General features: G+C 50.5%; 2 protein-coding genes and 1 long non-coding RNA gene across 3 annotated transcripts in view; 2 read left to right on the plus strand and 1 right to left on the minus strand.

Annotated features, from left to right (window-relative positions):
• Nucleotides 1-84: 84 nt before the first annotated feature.
• On the plus strand, nt 85-5,753 carry LOC104009863 (keratin, type I cytoskeletal 14). Its single transcript, XM_009461897.2, has 8 exons — nt 85-1,151; nt 2,455-2,537; nt 3,062-3,218; nt 3,746-3,907; nt 4,003-4,128; nt 4,253-4,473; nt 4,961-4,998; nt 5,331-5,753. The coding sequence occupies exons 1-8, from the start codon at nt 630-632 to the stop codon at nt 5,426-5,428; spliced, it is 1,407 nt and encodes a 468-aa protein (XP_009460172.2). The 5' UTR covers nt 85-629; the 3' UTR covers nt 5,429-5,753.
• Nucleotides 4,916-20,740, minus strand: part of LOC148054237 (uncharacterized) — a 170,353-nt gene continuing 154,528 nt past the window's right edge. Inside the window, exon 3 of the long non-coding RNA XR_015707421.1 lies at nt 4,916-4,986. This is a non-coding gene — a long non-coding RNA (uncharacterized LOC148054237). The remainder of the gene's footprint in view (nt 4,987-20,740) is intronic.
• LOC104009910 (keratin, type I cytoskeletal 14) lies at nt 10,496-15,656 on the plus strand. The gene is made up of 8 exons (XM_087769888.1): nt 10,496-11,089; nt 12,874-12,956; nt 13,266-13,422; nt 13,689-13,850; nt 13,946-14,071; nt 14,196-14,416; nt 14,780-14,829; nt 15,342-15,656. The coding sequence occupies exons 1-8, from the start codon at nt 10,568-10,570 to the stop codon at nt 15,437-15,439; spliced, it is 1,419 nt and encodes a 472-aa protein (XP_087626014.1). The 5' UTR covers nt 10,496-10,567; the 3' UTR covers nt 15,440-15,656.

Raw genomic sequence — 20,740 nt, forward strand, 5'->3', positions numbered from 1 at the left:
CTGCCAAATACGGTACCAGTGCAAAAATCCTGCCAGGTCTGTGCTTGTCCGGGGATAGAGGTCCTGACGGGAAGATTTCCATCTGGCTTTGGGTTAGCCCATATAAAGATTATGGATGCACAGAGCTCCTAAGTCAGCAGCTTTCGTTGGCTTTAGACTTTTTAAAAAGGCAAATAAATAGATTTGTAGATTTTTCATTATATAAGACACTTGCGGGCGACTTGGCATATCAGGGAAGATTCACGTGTGTTACCTCATGAAGGAGCAGCGGGGTGGAGCTGGAGCGAGCACCTCTGCGTCTCAGGTGCAACAGTGAAATGCTAAAACGTAGCCGTGAGCAAGGAGCCTTCGGTCTGAATCACGCCAAGTGCTGGGAACTAAAGCGGAAGGAGAAGATCCTGTGTGTGCCGCAGTGCTTCTGGTGGGATGTGACAAAAGACATGAAATTGGGGAGAGAAAAATGATGATTCTGGAATTTGGCTCTGGCTGTCAGGGGTGACGACAAGTGCCGGCAACGCCTCCAGCCCCGGCTATAAAGGGCTCCAGGCCAGGGGGAAGCGAGCACTCGCTGTCTGCGCTGCCGAGCCGGGTGTCTCTCTCCAGCCCTCCAGCCTCCACCAGCCTTCGCCATGACCACCACTGTCAGGCAATACTCCTCCTCCACCTCCCTCAAGGGCTTCGGTGGCCCGGGGGGGGGCTCCAGCAGGCTTTCCTCCGTGCGCATTGGGGGAGGAGGGTACAGAGCCCCCAGCGTCCACGGAGGCTCTAGCAGCTACTCTGTCTCTTCCCGCATCGTCTCGGGGCTCGGAAGTGGCTACGGGGGCAGCTACTGCAGCAGCGTAGGAGGGAGCCTCGGCGGCGGCTTTGGGGCTAGCTATGGGGCTGGCTATGGGGCTGGCTTTGGAGCTGGCTTTGGAGGTGGCTTTGGAGGTGGCTTTGGAGGTGGCGATGGCATCCTCCTGGCTGGCGAAAAGGAGACGATGCAGAACCTCAACGACCGCCTGGCTAACTACCTGGACAAAGTGCGTGCCCTGGAGGAGGCCAACACTGACCTGGAGGTCAAGATCAGGGAATGGTACAAGAAGCAGGCACCTGGTCCAGACCGCGACTACAGCCCCTACTACAGGACTATCGAGGAGCTCAGGAACAAGGTAGGATGCTGTGATTCACACAGTGGGATATCTTGTTAGCAGAGAGGAAGCAGAAACACTGGCTGCTGCCTCTGTAATGAGTAAGCACTGACTTTGTCGCGAAAAGTGTCTCAGATGCACATGCAGAGCGCCAGGCTGGAAATTCAGAGATTTCTCAATGTCAGCTTTTGATTGCATCCTTCCAGATGGAACAAACGGCAGTTTTCACTGGAAGAAACAGATGTAAAAGAATGTAACGCAGAAATGAAGAATAAGAGACAAGTCTGCAAATTTTTTGAGAGTTTAAAATGAGTACGCAGGGAAAGTTGTAGGTGTGCGTGAACTGTGAAACATTGATGTGATATTTGTAAACATTCAGTCAAAGAATTTGCAAGCTTGTTTCAGCTCCTGGGTATTGATGTGATTTAGATAAAAGAGAAAAAGACGGAACTGACCAATAACGAGTTTTTCGCCTCCCTTTGGCAGTCACTGCCCCAGGGCCGGGCTTGCTGCAAACCCACCAACCCAGGCAGCTCTGGGGGGATTCCTCTCGGTTCTGATGTGATTCCCACCACTCCATTTTGGAGGAAATACTCAAGAGCTGACTTTGTTCTTCTCTGTTACTTCTTACACGTGAATTGCCCCCAGTAAACATGAAGGAAGGCTGCGCACAGCTGGAGCTGCAGGAGTGCTGGCAAATGATGCAGGGAATCCATTTTCCCTCCCTCTCCTTGGCACCATAACTGATGTCCTCCCAAACTCTGACCTGAATCTTCTCCTAGCGTGGATTATTTGCTCCTGGTTTTGTAATATAAAAATCAGAAGCTGCAGGCACCTGCTCACTGCATTTTTCTCCATTTCTGCAGTCAAAAAATTAAATCCATCCCTAAACAAATGGCACAAGGTTTGCCAAGCACAAGCACCCTGCTGGTCCATCTGTCCGGCCAGAAGAGCCACACGGTGCTGTGGATGGGGAAGCAGGTGATTCCTTCCTGACCCTTGCATAATCGGCACCTGCCCTGAAGCATGGGAACAAACGCTGTCGTCAATTCTCACACATCTGACGTGGCTTCATGCTGCCTTTTGAAATACTTACTGAAGGATTTTTGGAAAGGGAGGTCACAGAGTTATCAGCCCCTTCCTGCAGTCCGTCTCAGCTGTGTCTCACTTGTCCTGATTCAGTACACACTTCTGCTAAGGAAACCCCAAGCTTCCCCAAAACTATTCCTGTCCCGACAGCCTCACCTGTGCTCCCATCCCTTGGTGAGCCAGGAGGAGTTCCTGACACTCACTCAGTGCTTCTTCTTTATCCTCCCCCCTCCAGGTCCTGATGGCCACAGTCGACAATGCTAAACTCCTCCTGCAGATTGACAACGCCAGGCTGACAGCTGATGACTTCAGGACCAAGTAAGCCACATTTCCTGGAAAAATGGAACAAAGTCTGCAGAGACATTTGATGAAATGAGGAGAAAATCCCATCCAAAACCCAAAAGGGCCATTGGGAAACAAAGCCTTCCAAACGAAGGTGTCATTTCCAAAGCAGTAGGTTATCTAAATCTATAGGCATTTAGGGATTGTTTCGCTTCACTATTTTATTCCCATTGCTTGTTGCTCTGTGGTACGACCTCTCCTGCGCAGAGAACCTGCACGGTGCCTCTGCTGTGCGTTTAACTTGTGTGTCTACAGCTCAGCAAAGCCCAGACCCAGTAACAAGGCCCAGTGATACCAGGAGCAAGGTGATGTTACGGACTCAGATGGACACTCATTTACCAGTTGTTCCCCTGCATTCACTAGCATTCAACTTCAGAACGTTGTCCGTGCACCATCGGGGTCACGCAGTACTGACACGATGACAGCAGCAGCACTGAGGTGCTCTGTCCCTGGCTGGACAAGATCCTGCGTGACTTTTGTGACTCTTCTTGTGTTCCCAGGTTTGAGACCGAGCAGGCTCTGCGCCTGAGCGTGGAGGCCGACATCAACGGCCTGCGCAGGGTCCTGGATGAGCTGACCCTGGCCAGAGCTGACCTGGAGATGCAGATCGAGAACCTGAAGGAGGAGCTGGCCTACCTCAAGAAGAACCACGAGGAGGTGAGCACGGAAACAGGCTCAAAAAAGTCCAGCCTGGGCCCAGAAATATGAGGTCTGGTCCAGCCTTTAAGACTATGCTGAGTTTCGAACTGCTGGGAGGGAAGAGGAGAAGTGCTGGCAAGGAAGTAGAGATGATGCATTCTGGATAACAGCGCATCCTCTCCAGAGTCTGTATAAAACCATTCACCGCTTGTTATTTCAGTCATGTCCACTGTAGCTGTTAGAGATTCATTAACAATCCTGGCAGCTTCAGGCCTGGAAGGTCTGTCTCCTGAGAAACGAAGCCAGCTACATGCTCTGATTTATTCCCTGAAGAAACCCAGATTTAACTCAAATGGAGATTTCTTGACAATTTGGGTTATTTTATTTGTGATTGTGGAGCAAAGGCACCAGTTTGCTCCCTGTTGGTCAGCCCCAGAAATACCTGCCAAAGGATGCTATCTTTCCTGAAGAACTCTGTCTTGGGAGGAACATCCTTATATGCTGATTGTTGGATTGCATGAAGATGTGTTTCTCTTTTCTGCCAGGAAATGAATGCCCTGCGCAGCCAGGTGGGTGGAGAGATCAGCGTGGAGATGGATGCTGCTCCTGGAATCGACCTCACCAAGATCCTGGCTGAGATGAGGGAGCAGTACGAGAGCCTGGCGGACAAGAACCGCAGGGAGGCCGAGCAGTGGTTCTTCACCAAGGTGAGCTGGCTCGCCGGCAGCGCAGCGGGGAACGTGGGACCCGAGGCTGTGCCCGCTCGCCGGTGCTGTAAGAGCATGGGTTTGCCTTGTTGCAGACGGAAGAGCTGAACCGGGAGGTGGCCATCAACACGGAGCAGCTTCAGAGTGGCAAGACAGAGATCACAGAGCTGCGACGCACTATTCAGACCCTGGAGATCGACCTGCAGTCCCAGCTCAGCACGGTACGAGGGGCTGGCTCCCTGCGGGGTGGGGAGCACGCAGGAGCGTGGGCCAGGGGACGCACGGGTGCTCCCATCCCTCCTGCCCTCCGTCCCCCCTGAACGTGTCCTTCTCCCCTGCACGCAGAAAGCGGCGTTGGAGGGCACCTTCGCCGACACAGAAGCCCGCTACGGCACCCAGCTGGCCCAGCTGCAGGGGCTGATCACCAGCGTGGAGGAGCAGCTGGCCGAGCTGCGGTGTGACATGGAGCGCCAGAACCATGAGTACAGGGTCCTCCTGGACGTCAAATGCCGCCTGGAGCAGGAGATCGCCACGTACCGCCGGCTCCTGGAGGGCGAGGACGCCCAGTACGTAGAGGGACTTCTCTTGGGAGGGCACATCGGGAGGGGACGGGTCATAGAGAAGGAAATAAAAAATGAACAACCTGCATTCCCTGGGGGACCCTGTCAGCCCGTTTCCTGACCCATGGCATGCAGCAGGGTCTCCCTTTACGGCCCTACTAGTCCAGCAGCCCAGCGGTTATCAGAGCGCTGCAGCACCCCGGGATCCACTTCCCATGCCTCCAGTGTCTGGGTGACCCTGGGGAAGGAGCAGGTACCGCTGCTGCTCGTTGCAGCTGGGATGCGTGCTGCTTTTATGTCTGGATCCCCATGGCACACATACATCCCTAGCATTTTCTTCCTTTCAGTTTCGACACTAGGCAGTTTCCAGAAGACATTTTAATCACATACTGGTACAAGAAGAAAAGGCAGGGGTTTAAGTAATGATTTTGTCATAGAGGCTACTCACTTTTTTCATGTCTCTGACCATTCTTTCTCTTTTCTCCTCCTGTAGCATGTCTTCCCACTACATCTCGCAGCCTGTGAAAGAAGGTAAGAACATGTCTTGATCACACATAGCTCTGTCATATCCTTAGCCACCTTCTTAGCACAGACTCTTTTTGCTAATTCACTAAAATTACTATTTTATTATATTTTCAAAATGTGAATTGACATAAACCACTCTTATGATATACCAAAACATGTTTCAGAAGATTATCTGTGCAGACTGAAACTATATAATAAAGCATTTAGGGGTAGGAATGTGGTGGTTATATTGGGTTTCTGAGGCAGTTGTTGGTAATAACAAATCTACCCGTGAAAATCTTTAAGACGCCTTCTCCTTGCTTCCCTGTAAATAACGGTTCCTTCTTTCTCCATTGCAGCACCCGTAACCACCCGTCAAATCCGCACAATCTTTGAGGAAGTGCAGGACGGGAAGGTGATTTCCTCCCGGGAGCAGATCACCCAGGCTGCCCGCTGAGACGGCGGCCTGCTTTGCTGCAAGCCTCGCATAGCAAAGCAAAAGAAGATCCCAGCCTATGCGCTGTGGCTGTGCAGATCACGAAACGCAGCTTCTCTTTTTATCACTGAACACAAGGAAAAAATTTTTCACTATGAGGGTGGTGAAACACTGGAAGGGGTTGCCCAGAGAGGTGGGAGATGCCCCATCCCTGGAAACATTCAAGGCCAGGCTGGACGGGGCTCTGAGCAACCTGATCTGGTTGAAGCTGTCCCTGCCCATGGCAGGGGGATGGACTGGATGGCCTGGAAAGGTCCCTTTCATCCCAAAGCATTCTATGATCACACCCCTGCTTCCCTCACCCTTTCTCTAAGCGCTGTGCCACACTCAGAAATCAAATAAAGCTTTTATTTGCACTCATGCAAACCAGCGACTTGTCTTGTTGCTCTGAAGAGCCAGGCTGTCCCACTCCCAGCGCTGCAGGACAAAGCTCCTCTCTGGAAGGAGTAATATTCTCCATCTTTGGTACCCAGACGGTGGGGCCAGTACACCTACGCTTCTGTAATACCCGAGACCTGGCTGCTTTGGTGAAGACAGCTGATGTGGGTGGAGGTCTAGAAAGGAACTGATGACATGGTCATGGGAGGTGAAGCTTGTGAGGGTCTTTGTACATCATCGCAGATTTGGCACTGTGACTTCCAGGTCGGGGCACAGTGCAGCTTCCCCGGCTGCAACATAAAGCAACAGCAGAGCTGAAGCTTTTAACTCAGCGAGTCCAAGCAAGAAAGTGAACAAAAATCAGGTCGTGCAGCCAGGACCCTGCAAACGGCTCCCTTCCCAGCTCTGCCCCAGCTGCTGCCATGCAGTCCAGCTAACAAGCTTTGTGGTAAAATGAAATTAAGCCGTAGATGTGGCAGGGATACACTGGCTGACGCCCCTCTGGGAATGCAAACTCAGCTTAGTTTGATTCTTGCTTCCAAAGGCACGGCTCAAGGATGAGGAAAACAAGTGATGGTAAGTGGTGGGTAGGGTCTATACAAGCAGAAAGATGAAACCTCTCTGGGGAGTTCCTTCTGGCACTCCCTGGCTGTCAGCGGCTGCTCCTGACGCAGCAGTTCACGTGGCCGTCAGCTGGCCCAGCCGTTCCTGGAAAGCCAGTTCAGACACATTCTTGGCTGGATTCTGCCACATTTATTACTTCATAAATCCAACTTCTAAATCAATGGGATGATTCAGAGAAACACTACTGAATGTGTGTAAGCTGGCCACACAGTTCTAAGACCCCTTTCCAGAAAATCTGCCTGGATTTTATGGGGAGATAAGTGAGAATTCAGGTTTTTTTCAAAGTGTTGAAAGCATCCCCCCAGTGCATCATCTGCACCACAAGCCGAGGCAGCCGGGGCAGGGATGCACCGTCTTGAGGCACCCCATGCTGCAGCCGTGCAGCTCTGCCCGGTGTCGGCTGGGGCTGTAACCCCCCGTCCCTGCAGAGCAGATCCTCCACGACACGCGCAGGGCATCAGCTGCCCCGTGCCCCCTGTGCAGCCGCCCTGAGCGCTGCCGCCCTGCGCGAGCCGGCTTAAAGTACTCCCAGCATCCACTGACTTGCGGTAGGCATGGCTTTGGTTTTGAAGCTCACTGCTGGTGAACAGTGAGCTCCTTTCCACTCAGATTCCACCAAAGGACACATAAACACAACCCAGTAAAGGAGTGCTGCGGTCCGGAGAACGGCTCCTACTGCTCTGCCACTGCACGCCCTCGTGGTGCATCGTGGACGGGCCACAAGCAAATAACAGGGCACGATTCCTGACCCGAGGCTCTTCCAGCCACAGCATCTCTGCAGTCCTACAGACTGCGCTCTCTCTGCTCCCGCACCCCCGAATGAGCCCGAGGGGTGCCCCCGCGGGGTGCTCCGTGCCCTGGGGCTGGATGGGGTGCCCCCGCGGGGTGCTCCGTGCCCCGGGGCTGGATGGGGTGCCCCCACGGGGTGCTCCGTGCCCCGGGGCTGGATGGGGTGCCCCAGCAGGGTGCTCCGTGCCCCGGGGCTGGATGAGGGCAGGCATTGTGCAGCCAGAGCTCAGGTGCCTAAGGGTAGGGGCAGACACAGCCTACAGTTAACACTTGGGGCTTCCCAGGTCACCCCTTAGGGGCCCCCCGCTCCCCCCATGGATGGTGCAGGGACCATCAACACCTCTCGCAGCTCCTCTGAACAACCAGCGGTGGTTGTGCCCCTCCGACTGCCACCCTTGCGACACCCGGCATGGGGATGCTGAAGGTGCCTCGCAGGAATTCATCCGTGCTTTATGTTTTTCTCCTGGAAAAGTCTGGGCACACCCATGTTGCTATAGAAACAACAAATAATCTTTGCTAACAAAACCCCCTGTTTTAATTACTCCTGCTACTGCAAATTGTGAGGGAGGTGTGGAAAACAGATGTTGGCTCTCTCCTGCCTTAAGCATTAATAATTAATCCCGACCTTAGGAGACCCGTTGAGGAGGGAGCTGCAGGTGGTGGCTTATGCAGACAGGCAGCGGCAGCTTGAGGCAGGTTTCAGAAAGTGGTATTTTGTTCCAGAAAGACGGTTTGACTTCTCAGGCTACACTGAGTTAATCTGACATAAAAGACCGCTTTAGAAAGAGACGTTGCGGTGTGGCTTTGCAGCTCATTTTAGGGAACCTTCCTATGATAATTTGATACTAATTTGAAACTTTATAAGTGCACTAAAATAAACAGAGAAGTGCTTTTGTACAGGTATTTTCATCTACCAGGTCTGCTGATATGTATGTTTGGAGCCACAACTTCATCTCCGTTTTCCTCCTGAAGTAAGACAGAATTGCATGTTTAAACACCAACGTGCTACCATAAAATTACTGTTATGCCATAGAACTGGCATTCTGATTTGAAATGTATAAAAAATAGGCTCATAATGTGCATGTGCTCATGAAACAGAGGCAGAATCTGATTTAATAGTCAGCCTTTTATTTAAAAGAGAGTGCGATACAAATAATATGCAGTCATTTGTGGTTGTGTTCAATGGGAGGTCATGTAAATAATGTCTTAGAATTTTCAATATGCTGTTTTAAGTCTTAATTAACACCTCATGGTTTTAATTGCTGCCTTGTGGTATTATCAAAATATAATAGATATTTTGAGCAACGTGTATTTTTATGACACAGCGGTTAAATAGGAAATAAAAGATGAAAGAAAAGGCAAATTCATGTAAAGAAAGAATATGCTGTTAACCCTGTACCGTTGTGACAGTCATTCATCCCACAGCCTGTCTGTGGGAAGCCGATCATTGCTGCTGGCTGCCCGGTCTGACAGGCTTCGCTCATGTCAAGGCTGAGGGTTTGGACTTGCACGGGGACAACCCGCGAGTTCTGGCCTTTTGCATCAGCCGGGTGAAGGCGAGGAAAGGGAGACGAGAGAGCACATTCCACGGAGCTGCACGTCCCAGCTGCCCCCACGCTGCTGCGCCTCTGCCATCCGCACCTGGGGAAGGTGAGCAGAAAGTGGGCGTCCGCTGGCTCCGCACCCCGTCTCCTGGCGCTCACGCGACAAGAAGATGCTGCCGCCAGGAGACTGAACCCGTCCTCCGGCCAGAGCAAACAGGGTGGAGATTCCAGTTCTCCCGTTCTCCAAGTCGTACGGACTTGTCTCCATTCACCAGTGGCAAATGGGAACATCGCTAGCTGTGCTCCTCCATAGCAGCCAGCTCCTGCTATTCCAAGGACACATCCCACTCCTGTATCATTTCCAGCTTTCTTCAGATAGAGGGGAGGGAGTCATGCCCTTTACAGCCACTCAGAAATGTACCTTTGTTGCTTATTTGCATGCTCTTTCCCCCCTCCTTTGGCAAACGATCTAAGGAAGCACTTGGCTGTTGGGAGGGGGTTGTTGGGGCCTGTCTGCGAAGACAGTCAAACGACTCACCATGCACACACATGAGAAATACCTTCTCCTCCACACCCTGCATTATTAGCTAGTGACACTCAGATCTGTGGTTTCTGCCCGCGATGCAGGCCAGCACGGAAAACAGACGGCGGAGCTCGACCATGCCTGGTGCACTCACTTTTTGAGCCTTTTTGCTCTTCAGGGGCAACCGATATCTCTCCTGAAGCTCTGTTTACGTGGGAGCTGTAAACTCCAAACTCACGCTGAAGTTGCCCTCCCTGGTCGCAAACGATTGAGAGGTTAATCACAGAAAACATCGTTAGCATTAGCTGCTAACCTATGCTACTGTCAACTTTGCGCTCTCGGTCACAGCGCTGAGAGACCAGGAGCTTTTTTCCTTACATCCTTCATCTACTTTATGCTATTCCACACTTTTTCCTGGAGCATCTCATAATGTTTAAGTTATGCCAGCTAGTAGCCAGACCCTGCCCTTTCTGAATGGTTTGCTAGGCTCTCGTTCACAAAGAACACCACGAAACATCCACTGCTTATTGCCTTTTCATATTCCTCCACTCTTGGGTGGTCTCTGAAGCGAAGTGAAGAATTGAATGAGCCCTGAAGCATGAACTCCCTTTTAATTGCTTTTTCATTAGAGAACATCCCTCTCTCTGTGGATAAACGAGAGGACTTGTATTTCCAGGATTGGTAGCCAAGTTCCTTCTAGCACCATTGTACCCCAGGACTGCCGATGTGCATTCAGGGCTCCACGACACGGTGGCTGTCGCTGCGGGTGCGCCGTGTGTAAGCAGAGACAGGAGACTGGAGTAGCTGGGACAAAAAGATGCAGCAAAAGAGAGGGTGACTTACTCGAGCAAAATGCTGTCTGAGTAGCTCCGTTTCAGAGCTAACAGTAGAAAGCAGTATTAAAATGTAGCCCTGAGCAAGGAGCCTCCTACTTTGAATCACACCTGACTATTTACTTGGAAACGGAAGAAGCATAAAGAGGCCCTTTGTGAGATAAAAAGTTTCTAGAGAAATATGACAAAAAGCATAAACAGAACAAAGGTGCAAAATGACGATTCTGGAAGTTGGCTCAGATTTTAGGAGTGATGAAAATCATCGGGAATGCAACAGAAAAAAAAGCGCCGGCAACGCCTCCAGCCCCGGCTATAAAGGGCTCCAGGCCAGGGGGAAGCGAGCACTCGCTGTCTGCGCTGCCGAGCCGGGTGTCTCTCTCCAGCCCTCCAGCCTCCACCAGCCTTCGCCATGACCACCACTGTCAGGCAATACTCCTCCTCCACCTCCCTCAAGGGCTTCGGTGGCCCGGGGGGGGGCTCCAGCAGGCTTTCCTCCGTGCGCGTTGGGGGAGGAGGGTACAGAGCCCCCAGCGTCCACGGAGGCTCTAGCAGCTACTCTGTCTCTTCCCGCATCGTCTCGGGGCTCGGAAGTGGCTACGGGGGCAGCTACTGCAGCAGCGTAGGAGGGAGCCTCGGCGGCGGCTTTGGGGCTAGCTATGGGGCTGGCTATGGGGCTGGCTTTGGAGCTGGCTTTGGAGGTGGCTTTGGAGGTGGCTTTGGAGGTGGCGATGGCATCCTCCTGGCTGGCGAAAAGGAGACGATGCAGAACCTCAACGACCGCCTGGCTAACTACCTGGACAAAGTGCGTGCCCTGGAGGAGGCCAACACTGACCTGGAGGTCAAGATCAGGGAATGGTACAAGAAGCAGGCACCTGGTCCAGACCGCGACTACAGCCCCTACTACAGGACTATCGAGGAGCTCAGGAACAAGGTAGGATGCTGTGATTACCAAGACATCTTCATTAAAGTAACTTTTAAAAAGATGACCCTGTTCCTAAAAGCTGAAGGGAAGAGTATTAACAAATGACAGGTAATTGGTCTGAGATGGGAAAACAGAAGGAGCATTCTTGAAAATAATAGTCATAATTCATGAAGAGCAGTTTCTTGATCATGTCCTCCACGAGGCACGAGGATGGGTTTTCTATTGACTGTTTCAGCGTAGGGAGAAAGACATGGCAGGAAAGCAGGAGTCAGAGGCTGAACCAATCAGCCATTGGTGCGGGTCACTTGATGCTGCAGGGCGCGTGCTGCCGTGCCAGTCACCTCCTGCCTTTCCTCCATGCTACTTATGCCCCAGGTATGTGCTCCCTTTGCCAGGCTCCTGACTGAGCGCTCTGCAGGCAGGGACACGTTATCTCTTTGGCACCCTTCACTACTGAATGATATGCAAACGGAGATGCTAAGTCGTTCTCATAAATATCCCACAATTCAGATCTTTTCTAGCTTGATAGAAGGCTCAGGGTAGAGGTTAAAAAAGAAACTGCCCTATGGGATGCTTGCTCTTTGGGAGGTGCAAGCACAGACACAAATGAAAACCCAGGAGTCAGAACATACTGGGTTGTGGTAGCTGGCTCCAGAGGTGCTGAAGTCAGGTGTGTGCCCTGCTCTAAAATGCTGTAGACGAAATCAAGGCCAAGCTTCTTTCTTTATTCTTAGCAGCTCCCTGGCTGATTTTAGGCAAAGGTCCTTGAACAGAAGCACCAGAATCTGCCCTTCCTTTCCTACCCCACCATCACTGGCCTCCCTAAGCCCACATTACTCATGGTGAGCTGACGGCCTGCTCCTTAACCACTGCCTGCGGGAGGTGACAGGGACCTTAGCCAGCTCGTGTGGGCGGATAATGACAATACCTGGTCTGTGAGAGTAAATGCCAGGGAAATGGGGGAGCTGCTGACCTCAGCAGTCAGCCCTGGGGGAAATCACATATCTCGAATTTTTCAGTTCTTTAACCTTTCTCTTGGGCTTCACCTTGGGGTGAAGGGCTCTTGCCTCGGTACACAAAGCTTCTCTTCAAATTCCAGCTTGTCAGGTGTACTTTGATCTGGAGCACAGAAACATGTGGAGGCAGAAGCTGTCTCCAGATTTGAGCAATGAAGGGCTGGGTCTTACAGAAACCCTCTGCTCCTGATCCAGAGGGAGGCAGACCCTTCCCTTCCCTTCCCTCCCCTCCTGAACTGCAGCGGGGAAATTACCACATCATATTCCTGGATTATTGCTTGGATATCCCCTGAAGCGTCAGAACTCAGCGAGAGCTTTTCATTAGCTTGTGGCTACAGAAATTACTGCTCATTAAATGGCCAATCATTTTCAAAATCCCAGAACAAATATTTGCACCTCAGGTGTAATTATGAAAGCAAAATGATTCAGGCACAAGGCACTCCTTCCTCAACCCTTTTTTCCTTCCTGGCTGCTCAGCATTGCCAGGCAAAGCCCAGAGTCCTGCCAGGACTCTGAGCGTGATGTGAGCGCCTGGAGATGCCACTCCGGCAGGGGCAGCAGGCTGCGGCATGTGTGCGTGCCGGCGTCTTCACCAGACCGAATCAGTGCCAATGAGAGACTGAGCACGAGTATCCTGTCTCCCTCTCTGCAGTCCAGCCCAACAGGCAGGAGGCTCAGTGCTGCTCCAGTCCTTCCCCTGAATGGGAACTCAGGCAGCAGCAGGCCATTTTTTGGAACCCCTTTTTCACTGTTTCACTTTCTTTTATCCCCCACCAGATTCTTGCTGCAACTGTCGAAAATGCCAACATCGTCTTACAGATTGATAATGCCAGGCTGGCAGCTGATGACTTCAGAACCAAGTAAGTCCAACGCCTTCGAGAGTTCTCATGAGAAGGGAGGGAAAAGCCATTCTGCTTAAGGCTTTCCTTGCTTCCTGCAACTGAGGTTGCTGCACCAGGTCACTGCTCACCAGAAGTGTGACATTTGGGAAGTATACATCTGTTCCTGGACACAGCATTGTCTGGACATTCCTGCATTGTGGAGAGCTGGGCATGCACATTTAATAAAAGATGCTTGGCAGAAATACGCCAAGGTGGGGAGGGAAACAACAGGAAAAAACCTGTATCAGCTGGGCTCCACGGTGCCACTGTGTGTGTGTGTGTTCCCAGGTTTGAGACCGAGCAGGCTCTGCGCCTGAGCGTGGAGGCCGACATCAACGGCCTGCGCAGGGTCCTGGATGAGCTGACCCTGGCCAGAGCTGACCTGGAGATGCAGATCGAGAACCTGAAGGAGGAGCTGGCCTACCTCAAGAAGAACCACGAGGAGGTGAGCACGGAGACAGGCTCAGACCGGGAGCTACAAAAAGTATCTTGTGCACAGTGGAAAGTGCTCAGATCAAATGTGCAGGCGTGTCTCTGCAATTAGGGCTGTCAGGAGACACTCGAGTGGGTAAGGAGAGGGAACCAATCCCTTCCAACAGAAACCCCAGGAGAAGGTCTGTGGGGTCCATTTGCTGGGTGCACATAAGAAATTTGTCATGATGGGAATACACGGATTTCACTGACGTGCATCTTGTGTCTCTTTTCTGCCAGGAAATGAATGCCCTGCGCAGCCAGGTGGGTGGAGAGATCAGCGTGGAGATGGATGCTGCTCCTGGAATCGACCTCACCAAGATCCTGGCTGAGATGAGGGAGCAGTACGAGAGCCTGGCGGACAAGAACCGCAGGGAGGCCGAGCAGTGGTTCTTCACCAAGGTGAGCTGGCTCGCCGGCAGCGCAGTGGGGAACGTGGGACCCGAGGCTGTGCCCGCTCGCCGGTGCTGTAAGAGCATGGGTTTGCCTTGTTGCAGACGGAAGAGCTGAACCGGGAGGTGGCCATCAACACGGAGCAGCTTCAGAGTGGCAAGACAGAGATCACAGAGCTGCGACGCACCATCCAGAGCCTGGAGATCGACCTGCAGTCCCAGCTCAGCACAGTACGAGGGGCTGGCTCCCTGCGGGGTGGGGGGCACGCAGGAGCGTGGGCCAGGGGACGCACGGGTGCTCCCATCCCTCCCGCCCTCCGTCCCCCCTGAACGTGTCCTTCTCCCCTGCACGCAGAAAGCGGCGTTGGAGGGCACCTTCGCCGACACAGAAGCCCGCTACGGCACCCAGCTGGCCCAGCTGCAGGGGCTGATCACCAGCGTGGAGGAGCAGCTGGCCGAGCTGCGGTGTGACATGGAGCGCCAGAACCATGAGTACAGGGTCCTCCTGGACGTCAAATGCCGCCTGGAGCAGGAGATCGCCACGTACCGCCGGCTCCTGGAGGGCGAGGACGCCCAGTACGTAGAGGGACTTCTCTTGGGAGGGCACATCGGGAGGGGACGGGTCATACACACAAAATACGCTGGCTGGGGACTCAGTCCGATTGCAGCTTTCAGGGTTCATCTTTATGTTCATACCAGCCACGGACGCCCAGTGGCTCCGTCCCTGGTTCTGTCTGCAGTGCGATGCTGTAACGGGCACCTTTCCCTGCTGGAAGGGGCAGTGGCCCCTCTGCCCTCCAGGAGACACTGAGCGGAGCAGTGGCTTTAGCAACCGCTAGGAGACTTTTCTGTTTTTCTCCTGCCTGAATACAGAGCCTGTGTAGCAACAAAAAAGGATTTTATCCCTAACTTCTCTTTGTTTTTCTCCTTCTCTTGCAGCATCTCTTCCCAGTACTCCTCCGCTATGTCCTCACACTCGGGCAGAGATGGTAAGAACCTATCTTGCTACATACGTTTTTAACAAACCACTTTGAGACCTGCTTTTAGAGCAGCTGCCGAACTGATCAGTGAAAATCCCTCCTCGGGCGCGCTGTGCCGCCTCGCTGGCTGAACCAGAGTGACAGCAGTCAAGGGAGCTTGTGCGCATCTTACAACTGCTGACCACAGGAAAAAGCTGTCAGGGCGGGAAATGCCTTGCACTGCTTTACCAGAGGAATGATTTGCCCTAAACGGGCCTTGTGTTTGAGCAGGCAGTGTTCTGGCTTTACACAGACATGGCAAATCAAGCGACACCATACGTTTAGGGAGCGTGCCTTTTGCCTTCTCGAGCCTTCCCATCAGCCTGGCTCTTCCCTCTTCCTAGACAGCGTAAAACAGCATTTTCCAGTACCTCGTGGAATTTCCCACGTCTTCCTTAAGAACGTGCAACATCTGATACTGTGTTAAGAAATTTCCCTCCTTCCTGTCCCCTGAATAATTGTCCTCCACTTTCCTTTTGCAGTCATGACATCTTCCCGTCAGGTCCGCACAATCGTTGAGGAGGTTCAGGACGGGAAGGTGGTCTCCTCCCGGGAGCAGGTTGCGCTCACCACTCGCTAGGAGGGCAAGCAGCTCCGCGGACCCTCGACCCCAGGCTCCAGAGAGCGGCGAGCTGAACCAAGCCTTGTCCGAGGCCGTATGTGATGGGGTTGTGTCACAGAAAGCAGTCAGCTTCATTCATCTGCTCTCCTGCCTGTTTTACCCTAATTTCACGCGGGTGCCATTGTGCACTCTGTACACATTTAATAAAGCTTTTTAGCTTGTTCATGCAACTGCAGACTTGTCTGTCACTGATACATGATCTCTCAAAGCCTCAGGGTTGTGTGTTCGTGCCAGGGAAAGTCCTAAGAAACCACAAGAAGAAGCCAGCGAGAGGAGGGGAATGGAGGGATATGGGTTCCACTTGGACCAAAAATAATTTGAGACAGCTTTTTCTACTGAACTCATTGCTCGTAAATACATGGGACTGACTGAGACATAAACCAGATAAGTTTGATACAAAATGAAGGCAATGATGGAAGGATGATGCCTGAGGCCAACGTGCCACACAACTGCTACTTAAAGCCAACAAAATAAAGCTCAGTTCTCTAACTCGTGGTATCACAAAGAATCACCTTCTCCTGTAAGCTGAACTTCAGCAAGACTACTACTGCCACGTGGGCCATCCCGAGACACGAGCACAACATCAGACTGGTTGGCAAATCTTATACATACATGCCTTCTGTCTTATTTGGCTGTCTTTAAATCACACCATTAGGCACATTGTATGAAAACTTTATACAGATATTTTCACGCCGCCTAAGGGCTGCATTAACAGGTTCTAAAGTAACCATTGCTTCATCTGCAGAAGGATGAGTAGCAATAACTTTTTATCACTATGGCATCTAGTAGGTCACTGCTGAAATCCTTCTTGAAACACACGAGCTAGTTATCGTATGTCAACAACGTACAAGCTGCCATTCAGGATTCGGTGACGCAGCTCGTGCACTGGCGGCCAGGTACAGATCTGCCTCTCCCACTCACTTCTTGGGGAGTGACAGAGGAACCAAAGGATGCTGTGCTGGCCGCACGTCCACCGAAGGTGTCTGGTGGGCTAGACAGAAGAGGGAATCATTTTAGACCCCAAAGCCTGATGGAATCACTTAGATCCAACTTCATGCTTTCTCGCCAGCCGTACTTGGGAGCTCTGTCCAGTCTTGGACCATGGCCTCACGTTCGTCACCCACCTCAAGAATACAGATTTGGGCCTTAGACAAAAGGAAAAGGTAACATTTTGCAGTAAATCTTGTCTGCAAAGCTTGTCTCTTGCTTGCATGCTTGTGTCTTGGATTACTATTGATGATTCATTCTCCCTCAGCCAAATGCACGAAGGCATTACAGCCCTTACCCGACAATTACAAAGGCACGCTCCCCGGCCTGAACAGAATCTTGAAAAGAGTTGATGATTTCATGCTGGGCATGACAAGACAAGCAAAGGAGGAGGAAGGTGATCGAAGAAGTGGGGAACCTGCCAGGTCTTTCCAGCAAAGGGAGTGTGAAGAGATGTTATCAGTCTGTATTATTGTTTAACAATTACAGAAAAGGGTAGGAAATGAAATGCAGACCAGAGTGCAGAGTTCATTGACTGTATCGTGCTTTTCTCTTTGCTGGAATAACAGACCTTCCTTGCAGAAATAGGAAGTCTTCCCAACTGAGCTAGAGCCATCTGAAAAATAAAAACTAGATCAAGCAATAATGTACTTTAGCATCAAGCTGTCTTAGACTTCTTGGCAATGGGCAAGGGTGCAGGCTGCAAATTCTGATTAAACTGCAACTGTGCTGGGTTTTTTGCCATCAGAAGAGAGTTGTTATATTTCACTTGTAAACGGCAGCTTTTCAGCTCTAGAGCCATCTGCAGAATGCCCCGAGTATATGAACACAGAAAGGCTTTCTGAAAACCACAAACATTATGTGTTAAATGGAAGTAGGACACTAAAAGAAGATGCCAGTCCAAGAGTAGCTGGCTCTGCTGGCAGCACAGCAAGGCACGGCCACTTCTGCAGCCAAAAGGACACAAGGGAGAGATTTATCAGGCAGCCTGTTCAGTTACCTTTGATACCTGTCACCCAGTGCCAAGATGTCCATTTGCATCCGGCAGCAGGAACGGCCTGAAATGAAGACCTGAGAAGAGCTGGGAGAGCTGATGGAAAGCCCAGGTTTGTAATCAGTTGATTCAGTTCCACTGGGAGGATCTTACTAGTTTTCCTTATCCACCAACATATATTTGCATCAATGAAAAAGGCTTAAATTCCGCATACGGCTCCACATAACTCTATTACCACAAACAAGAGAGAAGTCCAAGCTCAGCACAAGTAATCACTGTGTTACATTACAGTGCCCTGAAGAAGGAAACTGCCACATAACTATTAGGCAATTTATTTTCTATTATTGCTCTTCGCTACACACAGTTTGTATCTGTGAAACACAGACAAATTATCACACCCAAGAGATGGACAAACACTTTCTGGAGCGCATTTTTCAAATTTTCTGCAAGATGCAAGCACAACCAGAAAAGCCTCGTTAGGATTCAGCAAGGAGTTACAGAAGCAAGTCCTCAGTGAATAATGGTGAAACTTCAATGGACAACAAAACAAAAAAGGAAAACCAAGAATGTCCTTGAAAGGTATTTCATCAGCTGAGACACAGAGGGAAATATAGAGGATGTGCCAGTGTCAATATATAATAGCAAGAATACTTACAATGAATAATACTTAAAATAACTATCATGTTTCTGGTCTTTAAAGCTCCATGTTTGCATCAGGCAGTTGTTTTTACAGTGCCCTTGAGAAGGAGGATTACTGTTATTATTGTTTCTCTCCTACAAAGCATGAAATTGAGACTCGGAGAAGCTGAATGATTTGCCTAGAGCGATCTGCGAAGCTGGGATCAGAACCCTGGCGCGCCTGGTGTCATCAGCGAGATGCAGATCGGTCTCGGTACAGCCAATACCATGCAGAAAACAAGTGGAATGACAATTACGTCAATAGCTAGATAAGCAAATACTTTGCAAATAGCAAACACAAGAATTTTCCATAGGTGAAACACTGAAATTTAGCCGACAATGAGCAGATGGGAGCCAGGGCTGCTGGGAGTTCTCACCGCTGTACCAGGGCCTCCTGATAAGGCTCTCCAAGCCAGAGGCCAGCCCTGCACAGGTGAGGGACACAAACAAGCCCAAGCCCGGGCCCTTCAGGTGCCAGACGGTGCCTGGCTCTCAGCTTCTCTACCCTGGCACTCCCTGGTGGTTGCTTCAAGCCCAAACCGGAGCTCGGGCTGGCAGTCACGCCGGGTGATGGACGGCAGCCTGGACTCCGGCAGGGACTCAGGGTTCGGTGTCGTGTCTGAGTCACCAAGCCTCCAGGGAAGTTCTCTTGGATGTGACAACAGCTAGTGACTCAGGGAATATTTGTAATAACGTGAAATGCTGGATCTCCTTCTTGGGGGCACATTATACTTTCTGTACTTCATATGCATTAGCTTAAGAAACAGTCTTAAGCCTTAAAATATCCTGAGACTACCAAAGGACTTCCCTCTGGGGAAATCTAATCTTTCTTTCTCATTTTCATCGCTCTTTTGAACCTGATCATTTTGTGCGGTAGAACAACCCTGGGAAATAACGCCACAGTGCCCGTCCTCTACCACCATCCTGCTCTCCCCTATAAAGCACAGCACAAGACACAAATGTAAAGCTGAAGTATAATTCCTTTCGTTCTATTTTTTACAAAGCTGATTAAATGGGAGCAGCACCTTTGCCTAGGGGAGGCTTTTCTGCTCATTTGTTACTTGAAGTAGTAATTTTTCCTCGTCAGGCCTGCACTGCTGTTCCCGAAATGGCTGCCGGGGGATCCTGGTAAGCCATCATTTCTCTCCTGCTCTTACTCCCTTGGGGCACAACGCTGCCTGCGAGGGGCTCCCAGGTCAACTGAGGGCGGCTCCGCAGAGGCATTGCCCGTGGCTGGCTACAAGACTGTGGTGAGCAAATTTCCGTCTGTAGACTCCAGGCTGGAAGTCAATAAAAGTTAATTCTGGAGAGAGCCTTCCATTATGCATGTAGATACTGTCATTAACAGATCTCCTCATAAAAAAATTAAAATATCTTTTAATAAAATGAGGACTGTAACTGCTGGCAGGTCTTGAGGTACGCTCCAGTGTAAAAACAAGAGCTGATTTTAATAAAAATTTAAAATTTTGGAACAGAAAAAAGCTACTATGAAGAACACGACAATCCAGTACAATCAAGAGTGAAATTATTATTCTCCTTTACAAAAACTGTAGAAATTCTAATCACATTTGGCTGCAGAGACCTATGGTAAGGTCTGAAGTTCAAAAAGTAGGGAAGAAGTGTGGACATCTCTGCTTAGTTTTCAATAATTGAAAAAACCTCCCACTCTTTAACATTTTAATTTTTCTCATTGAAAAATGAAGGACTATCTATTTCTCAATTAAATGAAATCAAATGTTAGCTCAGCATTATTTCTACAATTCTCCGATGGAAAAAAGACAGATTCTGACCAGTCCTGCTCCCGATTCGCTCCCGCTCCAGCAGCAAGAGCGGCCCAGGGCTGCTGCTGGGCTCCGTGGCAGAGGAGCCTGATCCTGACCACGCCGCAGCCTCTGCTCGGGATCTCGCCACCCGTGAGGCACGCCATGGCCCCGTGGCACAGGCTTCGCTTGCTAATTAGGGATGTAACAAAGGGTGGACGTACACAGAACCCACACCACATTTAAGGTGCTCTGGATTTGCAGTGTCAAGATAAAATCAAGACTAATGAACTTACCCAATGGCATAAGCAATATTTCTGAAAGAGGCTGCACCTGACGCATCCTGTATGTGATGTGTCCAGGTGACCTGGATGCCAAAACCAATGCTGAACAGCACATGGCTGAAAGTCAGCCAATATTAGCATGGCTGTATTAATATTATTAATAAAATGAAAGATTCAGATGACAAAACATTTTAATTATTTCCCTTCTTCCTCAATTCAGCATTCCAAGACTAAAAAACAGGTTTAATATCTTTGTTAAAACGATCTTTTCTGGTGTCTTTTCTAAATTTAACACATTTCCCCTAGATTATACTTGGAGAATTTCCATGGTGCTGGCTGGAACTGGGTCAGAACTATACAGGATTGGGCTGCTTCTGAAATTCTCCACATTACTGTTTTAGAAATCTTATGAAACATCTTATGTAGCTGCCCTCTCTTGGCAGTGGATATTCAGAGTTAACTGCAACATTTGGTACTCAGGAAATATCCTCTTCTCTTTTATTTTGGATCAATATTTGAATATTTTGTCTACCCTCGAAAGCAGCAAAACAAATAC

This window comes from Nipponia nippon, unplaced genomic scaffold (assembly GCF_047370975.1).
Source record: "Nipponia nippon isolate SJK-2023a ecotype South Korea unplaced genomic scaffold, ASM4737097v1 scaffold_32, whole genome shotgun sequence".
NCBI lineage: Eukaryota > Metazoa > Chordata > Aves > Pelecaniformes > Threskiornithidae > Nipponia > Nipponia nippon.

Coding starts and splice junctions, on each gene's coding strand:
- LOC104009863 (XM_009461897.2), top strand. CDS start 630: ATGACCACCACTGTCAGGCAATACTCCTCCTCCACCTCCCTCAAGGGC. Junction 3,908..4,002: donor AGCAGTGGTTCTTCACCAAG/GTGAGCTGGCTC, acceptor GCCTTGTTGCAG/ACGGAAGAGCTGAACCGGGA. Junction 4,129..4,252: donor TGCAGTCCCAGCTCAGCACG/GTACGAGGGGCT, acceptor CCCTGCACGCAG/AAAGCGGCGTTGGAGGGCAC.
- LOC104009910 (XM_087769888.1), top strand. CDS start 10,568: ATGACCACCACTGTCAGGCAATACTCCTCCTCCACCTCCCTCAAGGGC. Junction 11,090..12,873: donor TCGAGGAGCTCAGGAACAAG/GTAGGATGCTGT, acceptor ATCCCCCACCAG/ATTCTTGCTGCAACTGTCGA. Junction 14,072..14,195: donor TGCAGTCCCAGCTCAGCACA/GTACGAGGGGCT, acceptor CCCTGCACGCAG/AAAGCGGCGTTGGAGGGCAC.